At 44.0% G+C, this 21,047-nt stretch overlaps 1 protein-coding gene across 5 annotated transcripts in view; it reads right to left on the bottom strand.

The window, feature by feature from the left end:
* The window catches only part of TEK (TEK receptor tyrosine kinase), a 194,271-nt gene that overhangs the window by 12,076 nt on the left and 161,148 nt on the right, over positions 1-21,047 (bottom strand). For all 5 annotated transcript variants that reach the window (XM_073667297.1, XM_073667306.1, XM_073667279.1 and 2 more), the window contains 2 exons: positions 12,378-12,588; positions 9,918-10,028 (listed from right to left, as the gene is read on the bottom strand). In XM_073667297.1, the coding sequence (XP_073523398.1) occupies positions 9,918-10,028; positions 12,378-12,588 (322 nt within the window). The remainder of the gene's footprint in view (positions 1-9,917; positions 10,029-12,377; positions 12,589-21,047) is intronic.

Below are 21,047 nucleotides of genomic sequence, written 5' to 3'. Positions count from 1 at the left end.
TAGCAAGCACAAAGTATGTAATGTATTTCCAGCAAGAAGGTCCATTTTCTAAACAAATATTAACAATATTCCAGAGACATCATCTCATGAGTTTCATTTACAGGAGGAAGTGTTATTAACACGTATACTGGCAGCGCTATCATTTTTTCCTTATACTATATCTTGATATACTACAAGTGTTGGGATATACTAGCACATGCAGAAAAGATATTATTTTTTTTATTTCTAAATTCAAAAGTGCAGTGGATATAAAAGTCTATAAACCCCTGTTAAAATGGCTGTTTTTTTCATGTAAAAAATCATACCAGGAAGAACAAATTCAGAACTTTTTACACCTTAAACGTCACCTATAATCTATACAATTCAGTTGCAAAACAAACTGAAATCTTTTCAAGAGGAAAAAGAAAAATAAAGAACTAAAATAATGTGGTTGCATATGTGGCGCCCCTGCGGTTCCAGTTGCCACAGAGGTACTGCATCTCAGCCAGAGGTGCCGTACCCCACTCTCAGGTAAGGAGGGAGTACTACCCGGGACCCACACACCCACATCCAACACCACATCACTCCAGTAGGGAAGGGCGAGATTGCTCCTAAGGGAGAGCACAGTCCCTGTCCCTGTCTGGAGGAGGGAACTAGGTAGAGGAGGTGGGTGGAGGAAGTAGTTTAGGGGAGCACACAATGAAGGACTGAAGGTAAAGGGGACCACGTAGAGTGACAGTGACGTGAGTCACATGAGAGACAGTATAAAAAGACAGGTAGAAACATCTAGAAGCGCTCAGTGAGTGAGGACCGTTGAGGAGTAGGGTCCAGACAGAGTGAGGGCCCAGTCAGAGGGGCCCAGTAGGAGAGAGAATGAGAGGAGCGAGGGTGTCAGAGAAGGGCTCCAGAGACAGAGAAGGGATCCTAGGGGCACGGGAAGTGCAGAGTCCACCTGTGCGCCCAAACTCACGCCGATCGTAGTTGGGAGAAGGGATCAGGTCGCAGTAGGGGACCGGCCCCAGACTAGTGGAGGACTGCAAAACTCAGCTAGCAAACTGGAGGCTGCGGTATCTCTAAGTTCCGTTGCCAAAACCACACACATTCGCTGAAAAGGTGGCCATATAGGACCAAGGGGACAGAGAGGACGTCGCCTGACAAGGCCCATGGCCACTGGCTCGGGACACTGTGTGTGAGGCGCAGGGCAGGAGGCCGAGAGCCAGCGCAGAGAGAGACGTCCTGGGAAGGTACACAAGAAGGGGGTCCTGATCAAGTGCACCCAAGTTATGAGAGTTGGCTGGATCACTTCCCCAGAGGACACAGGACTCGGTGGGCTGTTATAACCTGCTGGCAGTTGTAACCTGGAACATCATAAGAACTGTGAGTAAAAACTTGGAGACTGCACCCCGCTGTGTCCTTGACTTAATTGCTGCATCACTTGCCTTGCACTACACCAACAACAAAGCTACCTCTTTAACTGCCCTGGGGCCTAGCTCTACCCGTGGAGAGCTGAACCATCTCTGCTGTGTCACCAATGGCCCCAGTGCATCTGAACAGCAGCGGCGGCCTCCTATAGCCGCATACCACGGGTGGCGTCACGAAACTTTATCCCCAAAACTTTATTCCCATCTGTTATTGACCGCCCGGGGCCACGGACCATGTCACGCCACCGTGACTATCCCAAAAGAACCGACCGGCCCGGCGCTGAGTACTCCACAGCCCCAGGGGGCGCGTCAAATAAATATGCACAACCTTAACCCCTTAAGCCCCGGAGCATTTTTCGTTTTTGCATTTTCGTTTTTGCTCCCCTTGTTCCCAGAGCCATAGCGTTTTTATTTTTTTGTCAATATGGCCATGTGAGGGCTTATTTTTTGCGGGACGAGTTGTACTTTTCAACGCCATTACTAGTTTTATCATATCCTGTACGGGAAAACAGGAAAAAAATTCCAAGTGCGGTAAAATTGCAAAAAAAGTGCAATACCTCAGTTGTTTTTTATTTATTTTTTTTACCATGTTCACTGAATGCTAAAACTGACCTGCCCTTCTTATTCTACAGGTCATTACGAGTTCATAGACACCAAACATGTATAGGTTCTTTTATATTTAAGTGGTGAAAAAAAATTCCAAAATTTGGTAAAAAAAAAAAAAAAAAATAGCGCCATTTTCTAAGACCCGTAGCGTCTCCATTTTTCGTGATCTGGGGCTGGTTGATGGCTTATTTTTTGCGTGCCAGGCTGACATTTTTATTGATAACATTTGGGGTAGATCCGATGTTTTGATCGCCCGTTATTGCATTTTATTGCAATTTTGCGGCGACCAAAAAACGTAATTCTGGCGTTTAGAATTTTTTTATCGCTACGCCGTTTACCGATCGGAATAATTCTTTTTTTATATTGATAGATCGGGCGATTCTGAACGCGGCGATACCAAATATGTGTATGTGGGGTTTTTTTTTATATATTTTATTTTGAATGGGGCGAAAGGGGGGTGATTTAAACTTATATTTTTTTATTTTTTTTTTATATTTTTAAAAACTTTTTTTTTTTACTTTTTGCATGCTTCTATAGTCTCCATAGGAGACTAGAAGCAGCAACTATCCGATCGCCTCTGCTACATACAGGGGACGAGCAGGTCCCCTGCATGCAGCAGAAATGGTCCTGTGCTATGAGCGCCGACCACTAGGTGGCGCTCATAGCGACAAGATCATGACAACCACAGGCGTCTGCTGCAGACCCTGGGTTGTCATGCATGCCCATCGGCGACCCGCGATCACGTGACGGGGTCGCCGGTGGGCGGGGCTTATGACGCGCTACCCGGAAGCGCGCGTTAAATGCTGCTGTCGGAGATTGACAGCAGCATTTAACTGGTTAACAGCCGCGGGTGGATCGCGATTCCACCCGCGGCTGTTGCGGGCACATGTCAGCTGTAAGAATCAGCTGACATGTGCTCCGTTCAGTGAGGGCTCAGCGCAGCAGCCCTCACTGAACGGGGGGTACGCAAATATGCGTACTAATACGTCCCCGGTAAGTAAGGGGTTAAACTAATACTTTGCTGAAGAGCCCTTAAAATGTATGCATTCTTTTTCAGTAAGAGTCTATCAGCATGGCACATCTAGAATTGGCTCCATATCTGTCAGATTGCAAGGGCATCTCCTCTGTACAGCCCTGTTTAGGTCAAAACAGAGATTTTTTTTTGGATTCAGATCTAGGCTCTGGCTGGGAAATTCCAAGATTTTGATCTTCTGGCAAAGCCATTTTGTTGATTTGGAGGTATGTTTAGGGTCACTCATTGTAGTGCTGTAAGGTAAAATTTCTCTTCAACTTTTTAGCAGAGGCCTGAAGGTTTTGATGAATAATTGACTGATATTTGGTACTGTTGATATATCCCTCCACCTTGACTAAAGCCCCAGTTCCAGCTGCTGAAAAAACAGCCCAAAGGCATAGTGCTGAGCAGGAAAAGGAAAGGTTCCTCCAGCAAAAAAATAGAATTTGTATAAAAATAGAAATCCTTTCCAAATAGGTAGATCAAAACCTGGAAAACACCATAGGAAACCAAAAAGAAACACAAACCAATGCGTTTCAGCTATAAGCCTTAATCATGGTATGTGTGCAAAGTTTAAAAGACTCCCTGATATATGTTCTCTTATGTGCAGAGGGAGTGGATCTGGGTAAATTAGTGACTAGTGATGAGTGAGCATGAATTGTTAACCCTTTTTGCGAGTCGCTCGGGTGCTCGCCGAGTATTTGCAGCGTGCTTGGCATCGATGTTAGTTTCTCAACGGCGCATTGTGTCATGGCTGTTAGACAGCTGTGACACATGCAAGGATTGCCTGTCAAACAGTACCCTGCTGTGTACTGTGTGATGGCTGTGTCTGACCGTTGCTGTATTGTCTGTATACTCTTTTGCTTCCTCCACTGCCCAGGAGCTGTGGTATGATCAGACCATGTTCCTGCACGGTCAGACACAGCCATTACACAGTACACAGCAGGGGCACAGGTATAAGATTATCTTGGGACAGGAAAAAAATATTTTTAGCACATCCTATTGGGGAACTTATTTTTATTCTAAGATCCGTGAATTAAAATGTACTTTGTTCATGGGACAACCCTTTTAAATGCCATAGTTTACTCTAAAGGGTTGTGAGTTGGAAATTCCTACCTCTTCCAGGTTCCCCATTCCATCTTTAGCCTGGAGTGATGACCATAATTTAATACGTTGTCCTCTGGATAAGTTATCAGTATTAAATTTGTGTCTGCCTCACTTTTGGACCCCTGATCAATCTGCTGTTTTAAGATATACAGTAGGTCCAGGGACTTTATAAATTAGGTGTTTGGACAAACAAAAAAATGTCATACTTCATGCCACATATTTGTGTAGCTACTTTGCAACGTAGTGTTTTATGGTTACATTGTATTTTTGTTCAAGGGGGATAATTAAAAAAATAAATGAATAAAAAATAACTAAAATGCTTAAAATGGTTAACATTTCACAACTCATTACTAGCCCAATTTAACAAGCGTACCTCCATATCAATACTTCTGGCTGTTGCTGCAACTTACTTTCTGTGAATGTACCTATGTAGCAACCTAGTTTTTTAAGGTTTAGGAATTTTTGGAGTGCCAGGGGTAGAATTTAAAACAAAAAAATATCTATAAAATAAAAAAAAAATGGGTATTTTTTTTTTGCATAACTGTTTTACTCAATTTAACAAGCACAACAATACTGTTGTCATTGCCTCAAGTTCCTTTCCATTTGAGTACCTACCAACCAGTATAGCATCCTGGGTTATGTTTTTGTCAGAGCAGACAATAACTGTGGGCTGTTGCAGCATTTTAGGCCGCATTCCTACCTTATTCTGCTTTAGCCAAAAATCTGCAAATTAAATCAAGGAATTGAACTGTGCAGGTCTTTTTTGGCACACCTGTTTAAATTGTCAAATATACATCTTTTATTGTGAGTTGAGAAAACAGGCATATGCTTCAAATCATCTGTTCGTTCATCAAATAAACTTTGACCTGGTAAAGTTGCTGGTGATGCAGTCGTTGCCATACCACCTTGTGGAATGATGGAGTGCCCACTCTGCTCTCACATTCAGGAAAAAGTTCTCTGCTCTTTCAACTTGTCAACTTTGAGCTCCAAAATGCGCTGCACCGTAGACACATGAAGCAGCAACAATACATGAGTTTCATGGCCCAATGGAGAAGCAGCAATGCCAACCGCAACTGGGTGTGACCAGCGGGAGCAGCGATCAGGCTGGTAACCATGATAAACATCGGGTTACTAGGGGCACACGCGCACCTAGTAACCCGTTGTTTATCATGGTTACCACTCTGCTACAGTGAGCGGGAGGTTACCGCTCACTTTAGCAGGCTCGTAACCATGATAACCAACGGGTTACTAGGTGTGCGTGTGCCCCTAGTAACCCGATGTTTATCATGGTTACCAGCCTGATCGCTGCTCCCGCTGGTCGCACACAGCTATGTGGTCCAGGACACTTTGCAGCGATCAGCGACCTCACAGCAGGGGCCTGATCGCTGCAAAGTGTCACACATAGTGACATCGCTGGTGAGGTCGCTGTTGCATCACCAAAACCGTGACACAGCAGCGATCTCGCTAGCGATCTCGCTATGTGAGACTGGGGCTTTACTCATGCTGGCTGGCTCCCTGGGAACTGCAGCTGGGAGTTCTTGTGAGTGTCAATGTCAGTAACATTCTGGCTGCCTTATAGTCAGACAAAGCAACTCATGTTCTCTGCATGGCACATGTCCTGAATTTAATTGTGTTGTGCAACATTTATTTCAGAAATATACCTGCTTCAAGTTGGTGGCTATAGCCAGGAAGGTGTAAGCTTACTTCAGTTTTTCTTAACTAGCAAAGCACTCCCTCATGACTTTGCAAAAAAAAAAAAAACAGTCTGACAAAGCGCCACCTGATTGGCAATGGCGAAACCCGTTGGAATTTGACGCTGACCATTTGTACAAGCTTGGAGCATGGGTTGCTTTGAGATCTGCAATTGGTAGCTTATGACGGATGCATATTGGTTACTGAACTACATGATACAGATGACCAAATTTTTGTAGTAGAGAAAAGCATTTAATCAATGATATCATGGCTCTCATATTTACCCCGCAAAAATCATTTACCTGAATGCAAGAGGGGATGGAGGAAGAACAGTAACTTGTACATGTTAATCATTGCCCTGTGTCTGTTGGGGACCCTCAAGGTCCTTATTACATGCTACAGTAATCAGAGGAGGAAGATAAGAACTAGCAGCAGCAAGTGGATGTGGAGAGGAACATAGAGTTGTCAAATGCAAGATACGTGTCAGAGTGAAAATAACAATGCTGATGTTGGCCATGAGAACCAACTGTCACAACAGGGTGATGAAAATAAACCAACAGGACCCTCGGTTATGCTGGCAAACATGGCAAGCTATATCCTGGGATGGTTGAAGGATGAGATACGTATTATTGCCATCAAGCAAAAGCAAAGGGATAGCCATGGGGAAATTTTGCTACTTACTCTGGGAGGCATTCGTCGACTGAATGCCTGCACGGCTGATGTGCAGGCCCCTTTGTCATCCCAACAGACACAACCTATCCCTGCCATCAGTGCCAATGGCTCATGCTCAGCTGGGCGTCTACACTCTGTCCATCATGTAATTTAAACTGTAGTACTGCTGTTACTGGCCCTAAATTGCCAGACATCTACTTATCTGCATCCTGTCCTAATTCTCTGCCATACGGATTCTGCCACACATCTCCTTTCTGCCCACTATTTTATAGTGCTACACTGTACTGCTAAGGCTGAGGCTGTTGTTGTTGACCCTGCACTGCCTGATATGTAATTGTCTACCCCTTCCTGCCACCGCATAACCTTCCCAGCCATACATCTCCTGGCTGCCCACTGTGTTTAATAGTTCTAGTCTTTTCTGCTGCTCACAAGGCTGCCTTTGCTGGCACTACACTGCCAGAGGTATCCTTGCCTGTCCCGTAATTTTCTTATACTGAGCAGCCTCTGCTGCAGCCATTGCTAATGCCACACTAGCCACATGTCCTGGCTGCCTATATTGTTTTATCATGCTAGACAGTGTTGATGTTGGGAGACTTTCTTTTTTGAGGGTTCATGAACACAAAACAGCTCTAAAAATATAGTTATTGTTTTAAAGGCTTGTTGACAGGCTATTGTTTCTTAACTTTGAAAAGAGCTAACCTATTGTTGCTCTTTTAAGAAAGGGATCATGTTTGGACAACTTTATAAAAAGCTCTTGTAATTGCTTTATCATTTTGAGAATAGCAAACTTGTTGGGGATCCCAAAAAGAGGATATTTTTTTCACTATTAGTTAAGAAGCCATTACTTCTTCATATTAAAAACGACAAACCTGTTTTTACTCCCTAAATAAAAGGATAATGTTTGGATTGCTTGTGAAAAAACTATCACACCTTAATTTTGCAAAAAAACAAGGCTCTTGATACTTCCCAACAGGGATCTGGTCATCTATAATATATTATGGCCATGCACTCAGGGGTGGGATTCAGTCGGTTCTTACCGGATCGGGGGAACTGATTGTTAAAATTACCACCAGTTCCCTGAATTGGCAAGAAGCAGTGCTCCATTCAGGTACTGAAGACCAGGTGATTGCCAGTTTCAACTGAATGTGCTCACCTGTTTCAACATTCAATTGAACTGGATTGTGGTGCTGCCTGCTTCCTGCACCATAATAGTTAGAATGACCGCCGGCTTGTCAGAGGCTGTAAGCTGATGTTGGCGCACATGCCGCATATAGGGCAGGAAGAGGATGCCACAGGCGAGTAGAGAGGTAAGAAGAATCTTTTTGTGTGTGTGTTACAAAGGAGTGGAAATATGAGGACATTGGGGCCCAGGATGGGGGACATATGGGCCCAGGATGAGGGAAATAAGGGCCAAGGATGGGGGCCATATAGGCCCAGGATGGAAGACATAGGGGACCAGTATGGCAGTATTTTTCCCTTGTATGTAGTATTAGTTCACTATGCATTGGTAATATGTGGTCTTGTCACGGTGTGTTGGTATTTCTCCCTTGTATATGGTGCTATTTGGTCACTATGTGGTGGTAATATGTGGTCTGGTCATGGTGTGGCAGTGTTTGTCCTTTTCATGTAGTATTTGGTCACTATGTGGTAGTAATATGTGGTCTGGTCATGGTGTGGCAGTATTTGTCCTTTTAATGTAGTATTTGGTCACTATGTGGTGGTAATATATGGTCTGGTCATGGTGTGGTGGTATTTGACCCTTGTATGTGGTATTTGGTCATTATGTGGTGGTAATATGTGGTCTGGTCATCATGTGGCAGTATTTGTCCCTTGTATGTGGCATCTGGTCGCTATGTGGTAATATGCAGTCTGGTCATGGTGCGGCAGTGTATGTGTATGTAGTATTTGGTCACTATGTGGTTGTAATATATGGTCTGGTCATGGTGTGGTGGTATTTGTCCTTTGTATGTTGTATTTGGTCACTATGTGGTGGTAATATGGGAGCTAGTCATGGTGTGGCAGTATTTGTATCTTGTATGTGATATTATTTGGTCACTATGTGGTAATATGGGGTCCAGTCATGGAGTGATGGTATTTGTCTCTTAAATGTATTTGGTCACTATGTGGTAGTAATATGTAGTCTGGTCATGGTATGGTGGTATTTATCCCTTGTATGTGGTATTATTTCATTACTATTTGGTGGAAATATGTAGTCTGGTCATGGTATGGCGGTATTTGTCCTTTGTATGTGGTAATATTTGGTCACTATGTGGTGGTAATATGTGGTCTGGTCATGGTAAGTCAGTATTTGTTCCTTGTATTTGGTATTATTCAGTCACTATGTGGTGGTGATATGTGGTCTGATCATGGTGTGGCAGTATTTGTCCTTTGTATGTGGTAATATTCGGTCACTATTTGGTGGTAATATGTGGTCTGGTCATGGTGTGGTGGTATTTTTCCCTTGTATGTGGTATTATTAGGTCACTATTTGGTGGTAATATGTGATCTGGTAATGGTGTGGCGGTATTTGTCCCTTGTATGCGGTATTATTCGGTCACTGTGCAGTAGTAACATGTGGTCTGGTGAAGGTATTTAACACATATTTGGCCTGTGGCTGCGGAGGCCAGAAATTAGATGCAGCAGACAGCTGAGGTGACAGATGGACAGGAGGTCATTCTTTTTAATTTGAGCAGAGTTCCTTAGTACTAATTTTAAAAACTTATAGAAAAATAATACAATACACCATACTAAGAAGTGACAGTGTGACTGGAACAACGTGTACTTGACAGGAGGCAATGAGACTATAAATCAGGGGTGGGGAATCTTTTTTCTGCAAAGGGACATTTGGATATTTATAACAACCTTCGGGGGCCATATGAATTACATGCTAACTCCACCCACAAAGTATATCCTGAGACTAGCACTGGCGTCAGGACGTAATCTTTCATTGCATGCGCCTCAGCATTCAGAGCATGAAGAAATGAATGGGCCGGCTGCTGTCAAAATACAGCTGCCAGCCCAAGTACTGCGATCCTCAGCAATCTGCCTGGGGGCCAGATAAAAGGTCATCAAGGGCCATAAACAGGCCGCTGACCTGAGGTTCCCCACCCCAGCTATAGATGAAGGTATAGGTAGGGTAAGAAGGGAAAAGACTTTTTACTTTTAGCTATCGTTACTTGTATTTAGCGGTTTGTGGTGTCACTTGTAAAATAGGTGTGGCTTTTAAATGGGCGTGGGTTCCTATCAAATAGGGAACCTGTTTGAATCCCATCCTTGCGTGCATTATGCTATATTATGGTATTATGAAGATAAATTTACTGATTTCTGCTCATGAGATAGGAGTAAAAGCACAGAGGAGAGCAGAGGAAGCATTAAAATGAAGAGAGATCCCCAGACACTTACAGAATGAATGATCCATTTATACTAACCTCGATGTTCACAGGCTCCTAAAAGATTTATAATATTGGGGTGACTTCCCAGTTTACAAAGGACTTCGAGCTCTCCTGCAAAATCTCGGTGATCATCCTTTGATGCATATTCTAAGAGCAAACAAAATACCAATATTTACTGTTGATAGTAAAAGATGTGAAATCCTCTTTCTTCTATTGAAATCTCCTAGTAGTAGGAAACTAAATCTGATTAACATATTTAGGTTAACGATCTGTTACAATTCCTTTATTGATTGTATTAAAGTTTGCAGCTGTGGTTTATTCAGCCCATAATCTGCAAATAAACAGCAGGCTAGAGGCCATTGTTTGGCTATGTGCCTACGATGCAGAAATGCTGCAGATTTTTCCGCTTCTCCCTGGAAGGAAAAACGCATGCGGTTTTTACATGCATTTTTCCCACCAGGTAGAAGCGTTTGTCACGCGTTTTTGCATGCGGGTTATCAAGCGCCTTTCCAAGCGATTTTAGCATCACTTGGAAAAGTGCTTGACAACTTGTTCACACTATACAAATCCATGCATCCGGCATGGATTTATATAGTGTGACCAAGTAATAGTTAAAAAAAAAGAATAAGAATGGTAAAAAATAAAAAAAAAAGATTATACTCACCTTCTGATGTCCTCCCGGTGTTTTCTCTGCTGCGTCCGGTCTCTTGCACTGCTCGCGGTGGTGTGAAGGACCTGCGGTGATGTCATTGAGTCATGTGACAGGTCACATGACTCAATGACGTCATGGCAGGTCCTTCACAACACCGCGACCCATACAGCAGACTAGATGGAGGGGAGAAAACACCGGGAGGACATCGGAAGGTGAGTATAATCTTTATTTTTTATTTTAAATTCTTTTTTTTTACAGTTTCTATGGTACCCAGGTCTGGATGAGAGTCTCCTCTACTCCAGACCTGGGTACCATCCACACATTGAACCGTGTGATATCCGCTTGTGCACATGTAGTGATGCGGATGTCACACGGTCCAATGCGGGTCCGCAAAATTAATGGACATGCTGCGGATTTTTGAGCGCAGCATAAATGCTGCGGAAAAATCCGCAGCATGGGCATTGACATTGCGACTTGTCATTGGGGACCATGGGGGACGGATTACCAAGAGTTTCCCAAGCGTTTATGCTGCGTAAATTCCGCAGCATAAACGCTTCGTGGGCACGCAGCCTTAAAGTGTAACTGTAATATCAGGAGAACTTGCAGTGGGATATCAGTGTCTCCTTCCTTTTACTCCCCCTGGACTCTTCATAGAATCTTATGAAGAGCGATTATCATCCGATTGGGAGCTAACAATGAGCTCCAGTGATCCAGCCAGCTACAATGCGACTGCGCTTCCAACCAGTAGCACACCGCAAGCAGGAAGATGGGAGGCAGGGGAGCAGTGTGCTCCTGCAGAAGAAGACAAGAACAACCATTTAACGACTGTCCAAGTCAAGGCACAAAAAATTACTTCAATACTCTTGCATTTGCATGTGACTTCAGTACCAGGACTGTGGATCATAATTTCAGCTCAGTGTCGATCTGTTTTACAGACCCATCAAGTCATCTTTTAATGAGTGTTAAAGCTGTCAAGTCATTGATACTAGCAATTTTCAACTGCGTTTCAGTGTTATGGGGCATATTATTTGAATTTATTCCGTGACATATTGAACAAAGTGGCAATAATGGGGGAATTGGTATATTGCTACAGTCATTTAATCACCATAGGTAAATATACAGTATATATATATATATTTCTATATCCGGTATTTCTTTGTGGGTTATATCCATAGCAGTTTCATTATTTAATAATTATATACTTTCTGTGTGTGGATGTTGATTTTAATGTCTGGATTTTTTCATTAAAATTAGTATTTGTGTTAACTTTCTGTATTGCAGTAATTTTTGTCTAGAACTGCTGACTTTGCCTGCCTCTGGTCTATTAGTTTGATCTTTTAGCTATTTGCAATAATTTATTCTTTGATAGGACCAATTAAAAATATTCTCTAAAGACAAAGAATCTCCTTTATTTTTCTGACTATGGACATTTGTCCATCTTTAAAAAAATGTACAGAAGGAAGGGAATATAAAAGCATTGTAAAAGAGTGCATTCTTCCCCAAAGTAACCCTAGTGGCTTCAGCGTTGGGAAGGGACGATGCCTTGTTCTTTGGTCACTTGCCACCTATGATTGGCTGTAGCTGTCAGTTCACTGGAATGGCACGCCATCCAAAGCACATGGGATGACGGCCTACTCTAGTCATATGACAGTTGCAGTCAATCACATGCCTCAGCGGTGATCGAAGAATCAGATGTTAGCACTTCCTGTCCCAGCAGGTGAGTATGCATTCTATATTTAAGTTGTTTTGTACATTTTTTTAAATGTCGGGCTATATCATAAAAGTTGTGGGTTTTCAGTTACAATATTGTGCATTTTCACAGATAGGATTTCAGTCAGGTATACCTTTCATTCTTTTAATAGCCGCATCCATACGTAGACCATCCTTTTTAATACGAGCCTTAAGGACTTGCCCAAAATTCCCTTCACCAATAACATCCTGAAATTTTATATCATTCCATTCCAAAACTGGGTACTCCACGGGCTCTGGGCTGTTTTTAGCCTTTCTTAAATGGTTGAGTGTTCCAGCATTAAACTGCACAACCGGTTCTTCTCTCTGAATAAATAAAGTAATGGTGATGAGACTGGTGACATTTTAGTCTGTATACACTACCAATATACTGCACTAACAATTACACTAGAAAATAGCACTAAAATCATTAAAAACTGATATGTGAAATAATAATAGTTCAGAGTACATGAGTGGCTTAGAAAGAGTGATCAGGGTATTAAGAATTTAAAGGGAACCTGTCAGCTGATACATGCTGCCCAAACTATGGCCAGCATGTATCAGCTCCTGACTGTGCAATCATAGCCATGTATATTTTACTCTGAAATGCTGCGCCGTTTCAGAGAAAAACATACTTTTAATCACCGCTGGGGACGCAGCCGTCCAATTGACTAGTCATACAGGCGGTTCTCCAGCTGCTTCTCCCCGCCTGCTGGCAGTTACTAACAAGCCTCTGCCTGCATGCACATATACTTATTTATCTCTACTGCAATCATTTTTTATTTAAAGGGAAGCGGTCACCAGATTTTTACTACATAATCTGAGAGGAGCATAATTTAAAGACGGAGATACAGACGCCTGGGATGTATCACTTAATGGGGGGCATGGCGTAGTTTTGATAAAATCACAGTTTTTTCAGCAGGAGATTATCACTAGAGAACTAGTAAACCTGTTGCCATGTAGCCCTACATATTCACGAGCTCTGTATAACCTTGTCCCCACCACTGATTGACAACTTTCTGCCTATGCACAGTGTACACAGAAAGCTGTCAATCAGTGGTATGGGCTGGTCACACAGAGATCAGCATTTAGAGAACTGGTAGATCTGCAGCAGACAAACAGTGATTTTATATATAAAAAAAAAATAATACAAAGCCCAGGGAGTGAAAAAGTGGATAAAAGTCTACACACCCCTGTTCAAATGCCAGGTTATTGTCATGGCAAAAAAATCTTACCAAGAGGAATCATTTGAAATCTTTTTCCACCCATAATCTTAACAAATCCATTGAGAAACAAATTAATATAATTTTGAGGGCAAAATAAAAATAACAAAATTAAAACAAAGTGGTTGCATAAGTGTGAACACCCTCTTATGATTGGGCATGTGGTTGTGTTCAAATGTTAAACAAAGGGCCGTATACAGCTGCCACCATCTAAAGTGATTCTAATTGACCCTGTATTTAAGCTTAGTTGTACTAGTAGGATTATCCTGATATTTTCATAGTTGCAATTTATAGCAAAAGCTATGGTCCTAAACAGCTTACAACACAACAAAGGGATGGCATTGCTGAAAATTATCAGTCAGGAGAAGAATGCAAAAATATTTCAAAGGCATTAGATATACCATGGAACCCTGTGAGGACGATCATCAAGAAGTGGCTGAAATTTGGCACAACAGTGCCATTACCTAGAACTAGATGTCCCTCAAAAATTGATGAAAATGCATGTAGAAAATTAGTTTGAAAGCCTTCCAAGAGGCCTACAGCAACACTAAAGGCGCTGCAGGAATTTCTGCCAAGTACTGGTTGTGTACTGCATGTGACAACAATCTCCTGTATTTGTATATGTCTACCCTGCGCAGTAGGATGGCAAGACAGAAGCCTTATCTTACAAACAAAAACATCCAAGCCCAGCTATGTTTTGCTAAAACCTACATCGAGTATACCAAAGAATGTGGGAAAATGTGTTATTGTATGATGAGACCAAAGATAAACTTTTTGGTCATAATTCCAAAAGATATGTTCTGTACAAAGCCGACACTAAGAATTACTTTAAGAATGTCATACCCAGAGTGAAGCATGGTGGACACAGTACTATGCTTTGTGGCTGTTTTTTGGGAGCTGGAACTGGGTCTTTAGTCAAGGTGGAGAGAATTATGAACAGTTCCAAATATCAGTCAATTTTGCATCAAAACTTTAAGGCATTTGTTAAAAGCTAAAGATCAAGAAGAATTTCACCTTTTGAAACAACAATGGTTCTTAGCATGTCTAAGCAAATCAACAAAAGAGTGGCTTCACCAGAAGCAGATCAAAGTTTTGGAATTGCCCAGCCAGAGCCCAGACCTGAATTCAATTGAAAATCTGTGGGTTGACCTGAGGAGGGCTTTGGACACAGGAGAGGACCTTGCAATCTGACAGACTTGAAGCATTACCGCAAGTAAGAGTGGGCAAAGATTGTCAATTTAGATGTGTCATGCTGATAGACTTCCACCTAAAAAGACTGAATGCTATCTTAAATTCAAAGGGTATATCAATAAAGTATTAGTTTAAGAGTGTGCAACCACATTATTTTAGTTCTTCATTTTTCATTTTCCACCTGAAAAGATTTCAGTTTGTTTTTCAGTTACTGTATGTTGTACATACATATTATAGGTAACATTAAAGGCAGAAAAACTTCTGAAATGATTTTTCTTTATATGATTTTTTTATATGACAAAAACTTGGCATTTTAACAGTGGTGTTTAGACTTTTTTATCCATTGTACATTGTTGAAATCAGCACTTGTCCCTACATCATACTGCTCTCAAATTGAGTAGCAAAATCGTGGTGACAGATTCCCTTTAACTAGCTGAATGAACCTTTATTTGCTGAAAATATTGTTTAGGTTTACTGCCCCTGGCTATTCTTTTCAGAGGAAAATTATAGAAAAGTCAAATTTAACAGTACGTGACTAGTGTTGAGCCACCCCCGTAGTGTTCGAGTTCGGTTCGGTTCGTCGAACACCCGTGTGTTCGCCGAACTGTTCGTCGAACTGTTCGTCGAACACCTTCGAACACCGTTAAAACCAATGGCAGGCAAACAAAAACACATAGAAACACATAGAAAACACCTTCAAAGGTGTCCAAAAGCTGACAAACTGCTCAGAAGACACAACTAACACATGGAAAAGTGACAAGTACATATAGTCATGCGAAAATAAAAGAGGTGGAGGAGTAAAAGGAGGGGGAGACACAGATATAGGCATGTCATGCCCTTCTAAAATCCAAAAAGTGAGAAGCCGACACGGCCAGTCCGCTCCTGCCCGTGCCACCTCCGTGTCGCCGGGTTTGTGCCAGAGCCGCGGTGAACCCTGATGGCCAGCCCCCCTCTCCCAATACTGGTGCCTGTCCGCTGGTGGGTCGAGCGAGCCCCCCTGTGGTGGAGGCAGCTCTAAGCTTTTTAATTTAAATTGTCTCTCTAATTTGAATGAATACACTTTAAATCCATTTACAAGGATCTATTGGAGGGCAAGTCTCATGCCAGCAGCCGCGTAATTCCAGCTCCAGTAGCGTCCACTAAAGCTGCTGCAGTTAAAAAGCTTTTATAAGGATCGAGCTCGGCTGTCCACCGCAAGGCATCCTACTGCCAGTCCCAGCCCCTATGTCTTGGGGTGCCTCCTGATGCTCTTCACTGAGTATCCCATGGTCCCGAAGCATTTCCTTTGAAAAAATTAAGTGTCTAAACTACAGGTGGTGTAGCTTGCTTAACAGGCGGGATAATCCGCTGACTAGCAGACACTGCTACTAGGCACAAAGTATTTCCTGGGCTAGATGCAGTTAAAAATTTGTAATTAGATACTCTCGTTGGATGCTGAGAAAGCATTCCATAGAGTCTCCTGGCACGCCATATATGATTCTCTTAAAAAGCTTGGGGTAGGGGTCTAGGGGACCCTTTTATAGCCAAAATCACGGCCCTGTATCGCAATACGTCACCTAGGCTGAAGATAAATGGAACTGTAGCACCCTGAGGGCTCGGTTGCTACAGACGTATTGCACCTCACCCAGAGGTGTGATATCTCACTCTCAGGTAATGATGGAGTGTGGATCAGGACCCGACACCTGCATGCATTACACCACATTGCCGTGGGGCAGGGCGACCAATATGCCCCTGAGATGGGCACGACAGTCCCTGTCCCTGGCTGGAGTGGGGGGAGGGAACACTGAGGAAGGGGAACCCTGTAGTGCAGGAGCAGGGAGGAAGCAGTTCCTGGGTGCATTGAGAAGGGAGTATAAAAGGTGGGCACCATCTTAGTTCAGTGCAGAGAAGTCTGAGCAGAAGTGGCAGGGAGCAGGGGCTCTGCATGAGCTCTGCTCCGGAGGCGGGCCTAGTAACAGAGGCCCAGGCCTGGAAGAGGGAGAAGGAAGGAAGAGGAGCGGAGAAGGCTCCAGGAACGAGGAATGAAGGGATCCCAGGGGTGCGGACGGGCGAGTCGCCACCGCACGCCCGAATCCACCTGCGTGGAGGGGTCAGGCCAAAGGGGGAGACCGGTCCCCGAACTAGTGGAGGCAGGAAACGACCCTCAGCTAGAAACCGGAGGCTCTGACATTTTATGTGGCGCAGCCCCTCGCTACACCCGCTAGGAAGGCACCACATAGGGTCAGGGAAACTGGCGCCAAGTTTACCAAGAGGAGGCCCGAGGCAGCCGGACAGAAGTGTTGGTAAGAAAGGCCAGACAAAGGACACACAAAGGGGGTCCTGTGAAGTGCTCCAAAGTTATCTGGGAGTTGTCTGAGCCCCTCACCTGGTGAGCACAGTACGACGTGGGCAGCCGTTACCTGCAGACGTGGTCTGGATAATAAGAACTGTAAGTAAAGGCCCTGGACTGCATCACTGACTCCGTGTCGTTACTGCTGCTGCCCTGCACCATCACCCCCATCCTCCGCATACACTGCCCTGAGGCTATACTCCTCCCGTGGGGAGTTATGCTACGCTCTGCTGCACCCACAACACCAGCCTCAGCGGTCTGCCCTGTAGCGGCGGTTCACTCTGACCGCAATCCACGGGTGGCGTAGTCGGACATTTAAACATCAAAACCACATAAATAGTTCCGCCACTGGTTTGACCGCCCTGAGCCACGGAACCGGGTCGCCGCCACGAAGACTACAACCACCAGCATCCACCAAAAAGGGTCCGGCTCCGGGTGTCCCAAGGCCCAGGGGGTGCGTCAGAACATTTTCATCACCTTTCACAATCACCAATGGGACAAGGTAGGGATGTCCTCTGTCCCCTCTCTTATACATCCTAGTGACGGAGCACCTGCTCTCATCAATTCGCCATAACCCCAATATTAGGTGGATTGAGGTGGGAGGCACCGAGTACAAGTGCTCTCTATTTGCTGATGATGTCCTAGTATATATCACTCAATCACATATATCCATCCATGCTGTTATGGCTGAAATAGATCACTTTGTTACATGGTAAAATTTTAAAATCAATGCAGCGAAGTCTGAGGCCCTCGATGTCTCCCTCCCCAAATCCATATAGGATTCCATCCAGTCCAACTTTCCCTTTGCCTGGCCCTCACAGGGTATCAAATACTTAGGAATTCCTATTCATAGAGACCTCTCCCATCTATGTTATCTTAATTTTGGGCCCTTTATTGAACAATTCCATACAGACCACGGTTGGCAAGTTAGAACTGTAAGATTCACTACGTGAACCGCTGGTGTTTTGTGGAAAAGCACATGTACACCGCGTTCCAAATTATTATGCAAAAAGTGTTTAGGAGTGATAAGGGAAGAATTTGTTTGTTTGTCAGTTAAACTCATTGATGGTGATGTGTGTCAGGGCTCTTTATATCACTGTAAGCAATTGCAGACACCTGTGCTAATTAGTTTGGCAGGTGTGTCCAATGAAAGGCAAGACTACTTAAGAAGGCTCTCTCACATTATTAAGCAGCCTACATTTTCTGCCAAAATGGGAAAGAAAAAGGATGTGTCGGCTGCTGAGAAGCAACAAATTGTGGAGTGTTTAGGTCAAGGCATGACTACAATCAACATTGTGCGATGATCAGGATGAAGTGTCTTGGCAATCAAGAAGTATGTAGCTGATTCACAGTACACACGTGTGCGTGCTGATAAGGGCAAATTGAGGACTCTTTCCTACAGGCAATTACGTCAGCTTGAAAGAGCAGCGGCAAAAAAGCCTTGTCATAGCAGCAGACAAGTTTTTGAAGCTGCTTGTGCCTCCAACGTCCCCCGAACAACAAGATGCAGGGTCCTTCAGAGGTTTGCAGCTGTGCATACGCCATCCTGTCGACCTCCTCTATCCACTTCACACAAGCAGAAACGGCTCCAGTGGGCCAAACATTACATGAAGACTGATTTCAAAACTGTTTTGTTCACGGATGAGTGCCGATGGTCCAGATGGATGGAGTGGAGGATGGCTGGTTGATGGACACCCCACGCAAACACGGCTACAGCGCCAACAAGGAGGAGGTGGAGTAATGTTTTGGGCTGGAATCATGGGGAGAGAGATTGTCGGCCCCTTTAGGATCCCTGAAGGCGCTAAAGATGAACTCCATAATGTATGTGGATTTTCTCAAACAGCACTTCCTGCCATGGTTCAAGAAGAAGAACCGTGTATTTCACAGCAAGATCATTTTTCTGCATGATAATGCACCATCTCATGCTGCACATAAAACATCTGCATCTCTGGCTGATATGGGCATAAAAGGGGACAAACTTATGGTGTGACCCCCATGCTCCCCTGACCTCTACCCCATTCAGAACCTTTGGAGCATCATTAAAAGGAGTGTCTATGATGGCGGGAGGCAGTTCACATCTAAGCAACAGCTCTGGGAGGGTATTCTGTCCTCATGCAAAACAATTGAAGCAGAAACCATCCAAAACCTGACAAATTCAATGGACGAGAGAGTTCAGAAGCTCCTTTCGAACAAGGGGTCCTATGTGAAAATGTAACATCACCTAGAATAAAGTTTTGAGTTGAAAACTGTTTGATTTCAGTTTCTAACAACCTGCTAATGCTTATAATTTCAAAAATGACCATTTTTTTGGTCTTTATTAAAATGAAAAGGTTGATCGAAAAGTTTAGGGGATCTAAGAGTGTGGCAACCCAGTAGTCATGATTACTTCGAATTCTGACAATATGAGGGTCATGCTGCAGGTAGTGCAACAAGAAGGCACTTATGTGTCTTGCGCATCTCGGAGCCCCAAAATTATTTTCCGGGCTAGATGCAGCTAAAAATTATTTTTAATTTTAAATCTGGTGGAGCTTATTATAGATGGCCTAATAGGATCAGTGCTGCACACTGCTAAAAAGCCCAAATTATTTTCCAATCAAGATACAGATAAACATGATTAGTAATTTGAAAGCTTAAAACGTTTGGTAGGGTGATTTTAACCAATCATCAAGCTTTTACTCTCCCCAGGATGACACAGGGGTAGAAAAGTCATTTCGGATCCATGATTTGTTCATCTTTATGAACGTGAGTCTGTCTACATTATCAGTGGAGAGCCGCGTGCGCTTATCTGTCAGCACACCACCAGCAGCGCTGAACACACGTTCAGACAGAACGCTGGCTGCGGGGCATGACAAGATCTCCAAGGCGTAAGTGGCTAGCTCCGGCCATTTATCCAGATTGGAAGCCCAAAAAGAGCAAGGGTCCAGTGACACAGTCGTGGCTTCAATGTTTACTTGGAGATACTCCTGTACCATCGTCTCTAGGCGTTGACTATGTGTCAGCCTTCTTGTCTCCTGTGGCCTTGCAAAGGATGGGCTAAAAAAGTGGTGAAATGATTCCGCAAAATTGATGTTACCAGCAGATACTGTGGTTCTGTTACGGTTTGAGTGCTGAACACTTGACGGTCCCACGGTTGGCAAGTTGGAACTGTGAGATTCACTACGTGCACCACTGGTATTTTGTGGAAAAGCACATGTAAGATTCTGCAACAGTCTCTGCTGATACTCCTGCATGCGTGCATCCCTTTCTATGGCAGGAATAATTTCTGCAAATTTACTTTTGTACCGGGGATCTAACAGTGTGGCAACCCAGTAGTCAGGATTATTTCTAATTCTCACAATTCGAGGGTCATGTTGCAGGTAGTGCAGCAAGAAGGCACTCATGTGTGTTGCGCATCCAGGAGCACCAAGTCCCTGTTGTGTTGGTGGCGAGGTAACAATCATGCTTCCTTCCTCTGTCCTCTCCCCCCAACCTCGCACAACAGAAATGTGATCAAGGTCTCCCTCATCTGATGAGTCTTCCATCAGTTCGTCCTCCACTTCTTCCTGGGCTCCTGCACCTTCCTCACTAGTTTGGCTGCTACCATGCGCCCTGGTAAAACCATCTCCCCCACCCTCACATGCCTGCCGCCTTGGTGCTGCCGACCTTCTGAACCTTGCAGATGTTAGCCCTTCCGCATACAACTCCTCCTCCTCTACTTCCTCCACCTCCTCTTGTGCCACCACCTGACTCCGAATTCTGTTTAACATGTGCTCCAGCATGTAAATCACCGGAATAGTCATGCTGATAATGGCATCGTCAGCACTAAACATCTTCGTCGCCATTTCAAAACTGTGCAGAAGGGTGCATAGGTCCCTGATCTGAGACCACTCCTCCAGCGTGATTTGCCCCACCTCTGAATCTCGTTGGCCCAGGCTATACGTCAGAACGTATTGCACCAGGGCTTGTCGGTGCTGCCACAGTCGCTGCAACATGTGCAGAGTTGAATTCCACCGGGTAGGCACATCGCATTTTAGCCGGTGAAGTGGCAGGCCCAACGACTTCTG

Source organism: Phyllobates terribilis, unplaced genomic scaffold (genome assembly GCF_046119375.1).
Source record: "Phyllobates terribilis strain yellow unplaced genomic scaffold, ASM4611937v1 Scaffold_1__5_contigs__length_1240528914, whole genome shotgun sequence".
Taxonomy (NCBI): domain Eukaryota; kingdom Metazoa; phylum Chordata; class Amphibia; order Anura; family Dendrobatidae; genus Phyllobates; species Phyllobates terribilis.
This window is presented reverse-complemented; position numbering and strand designations above follow the sequence as displayed.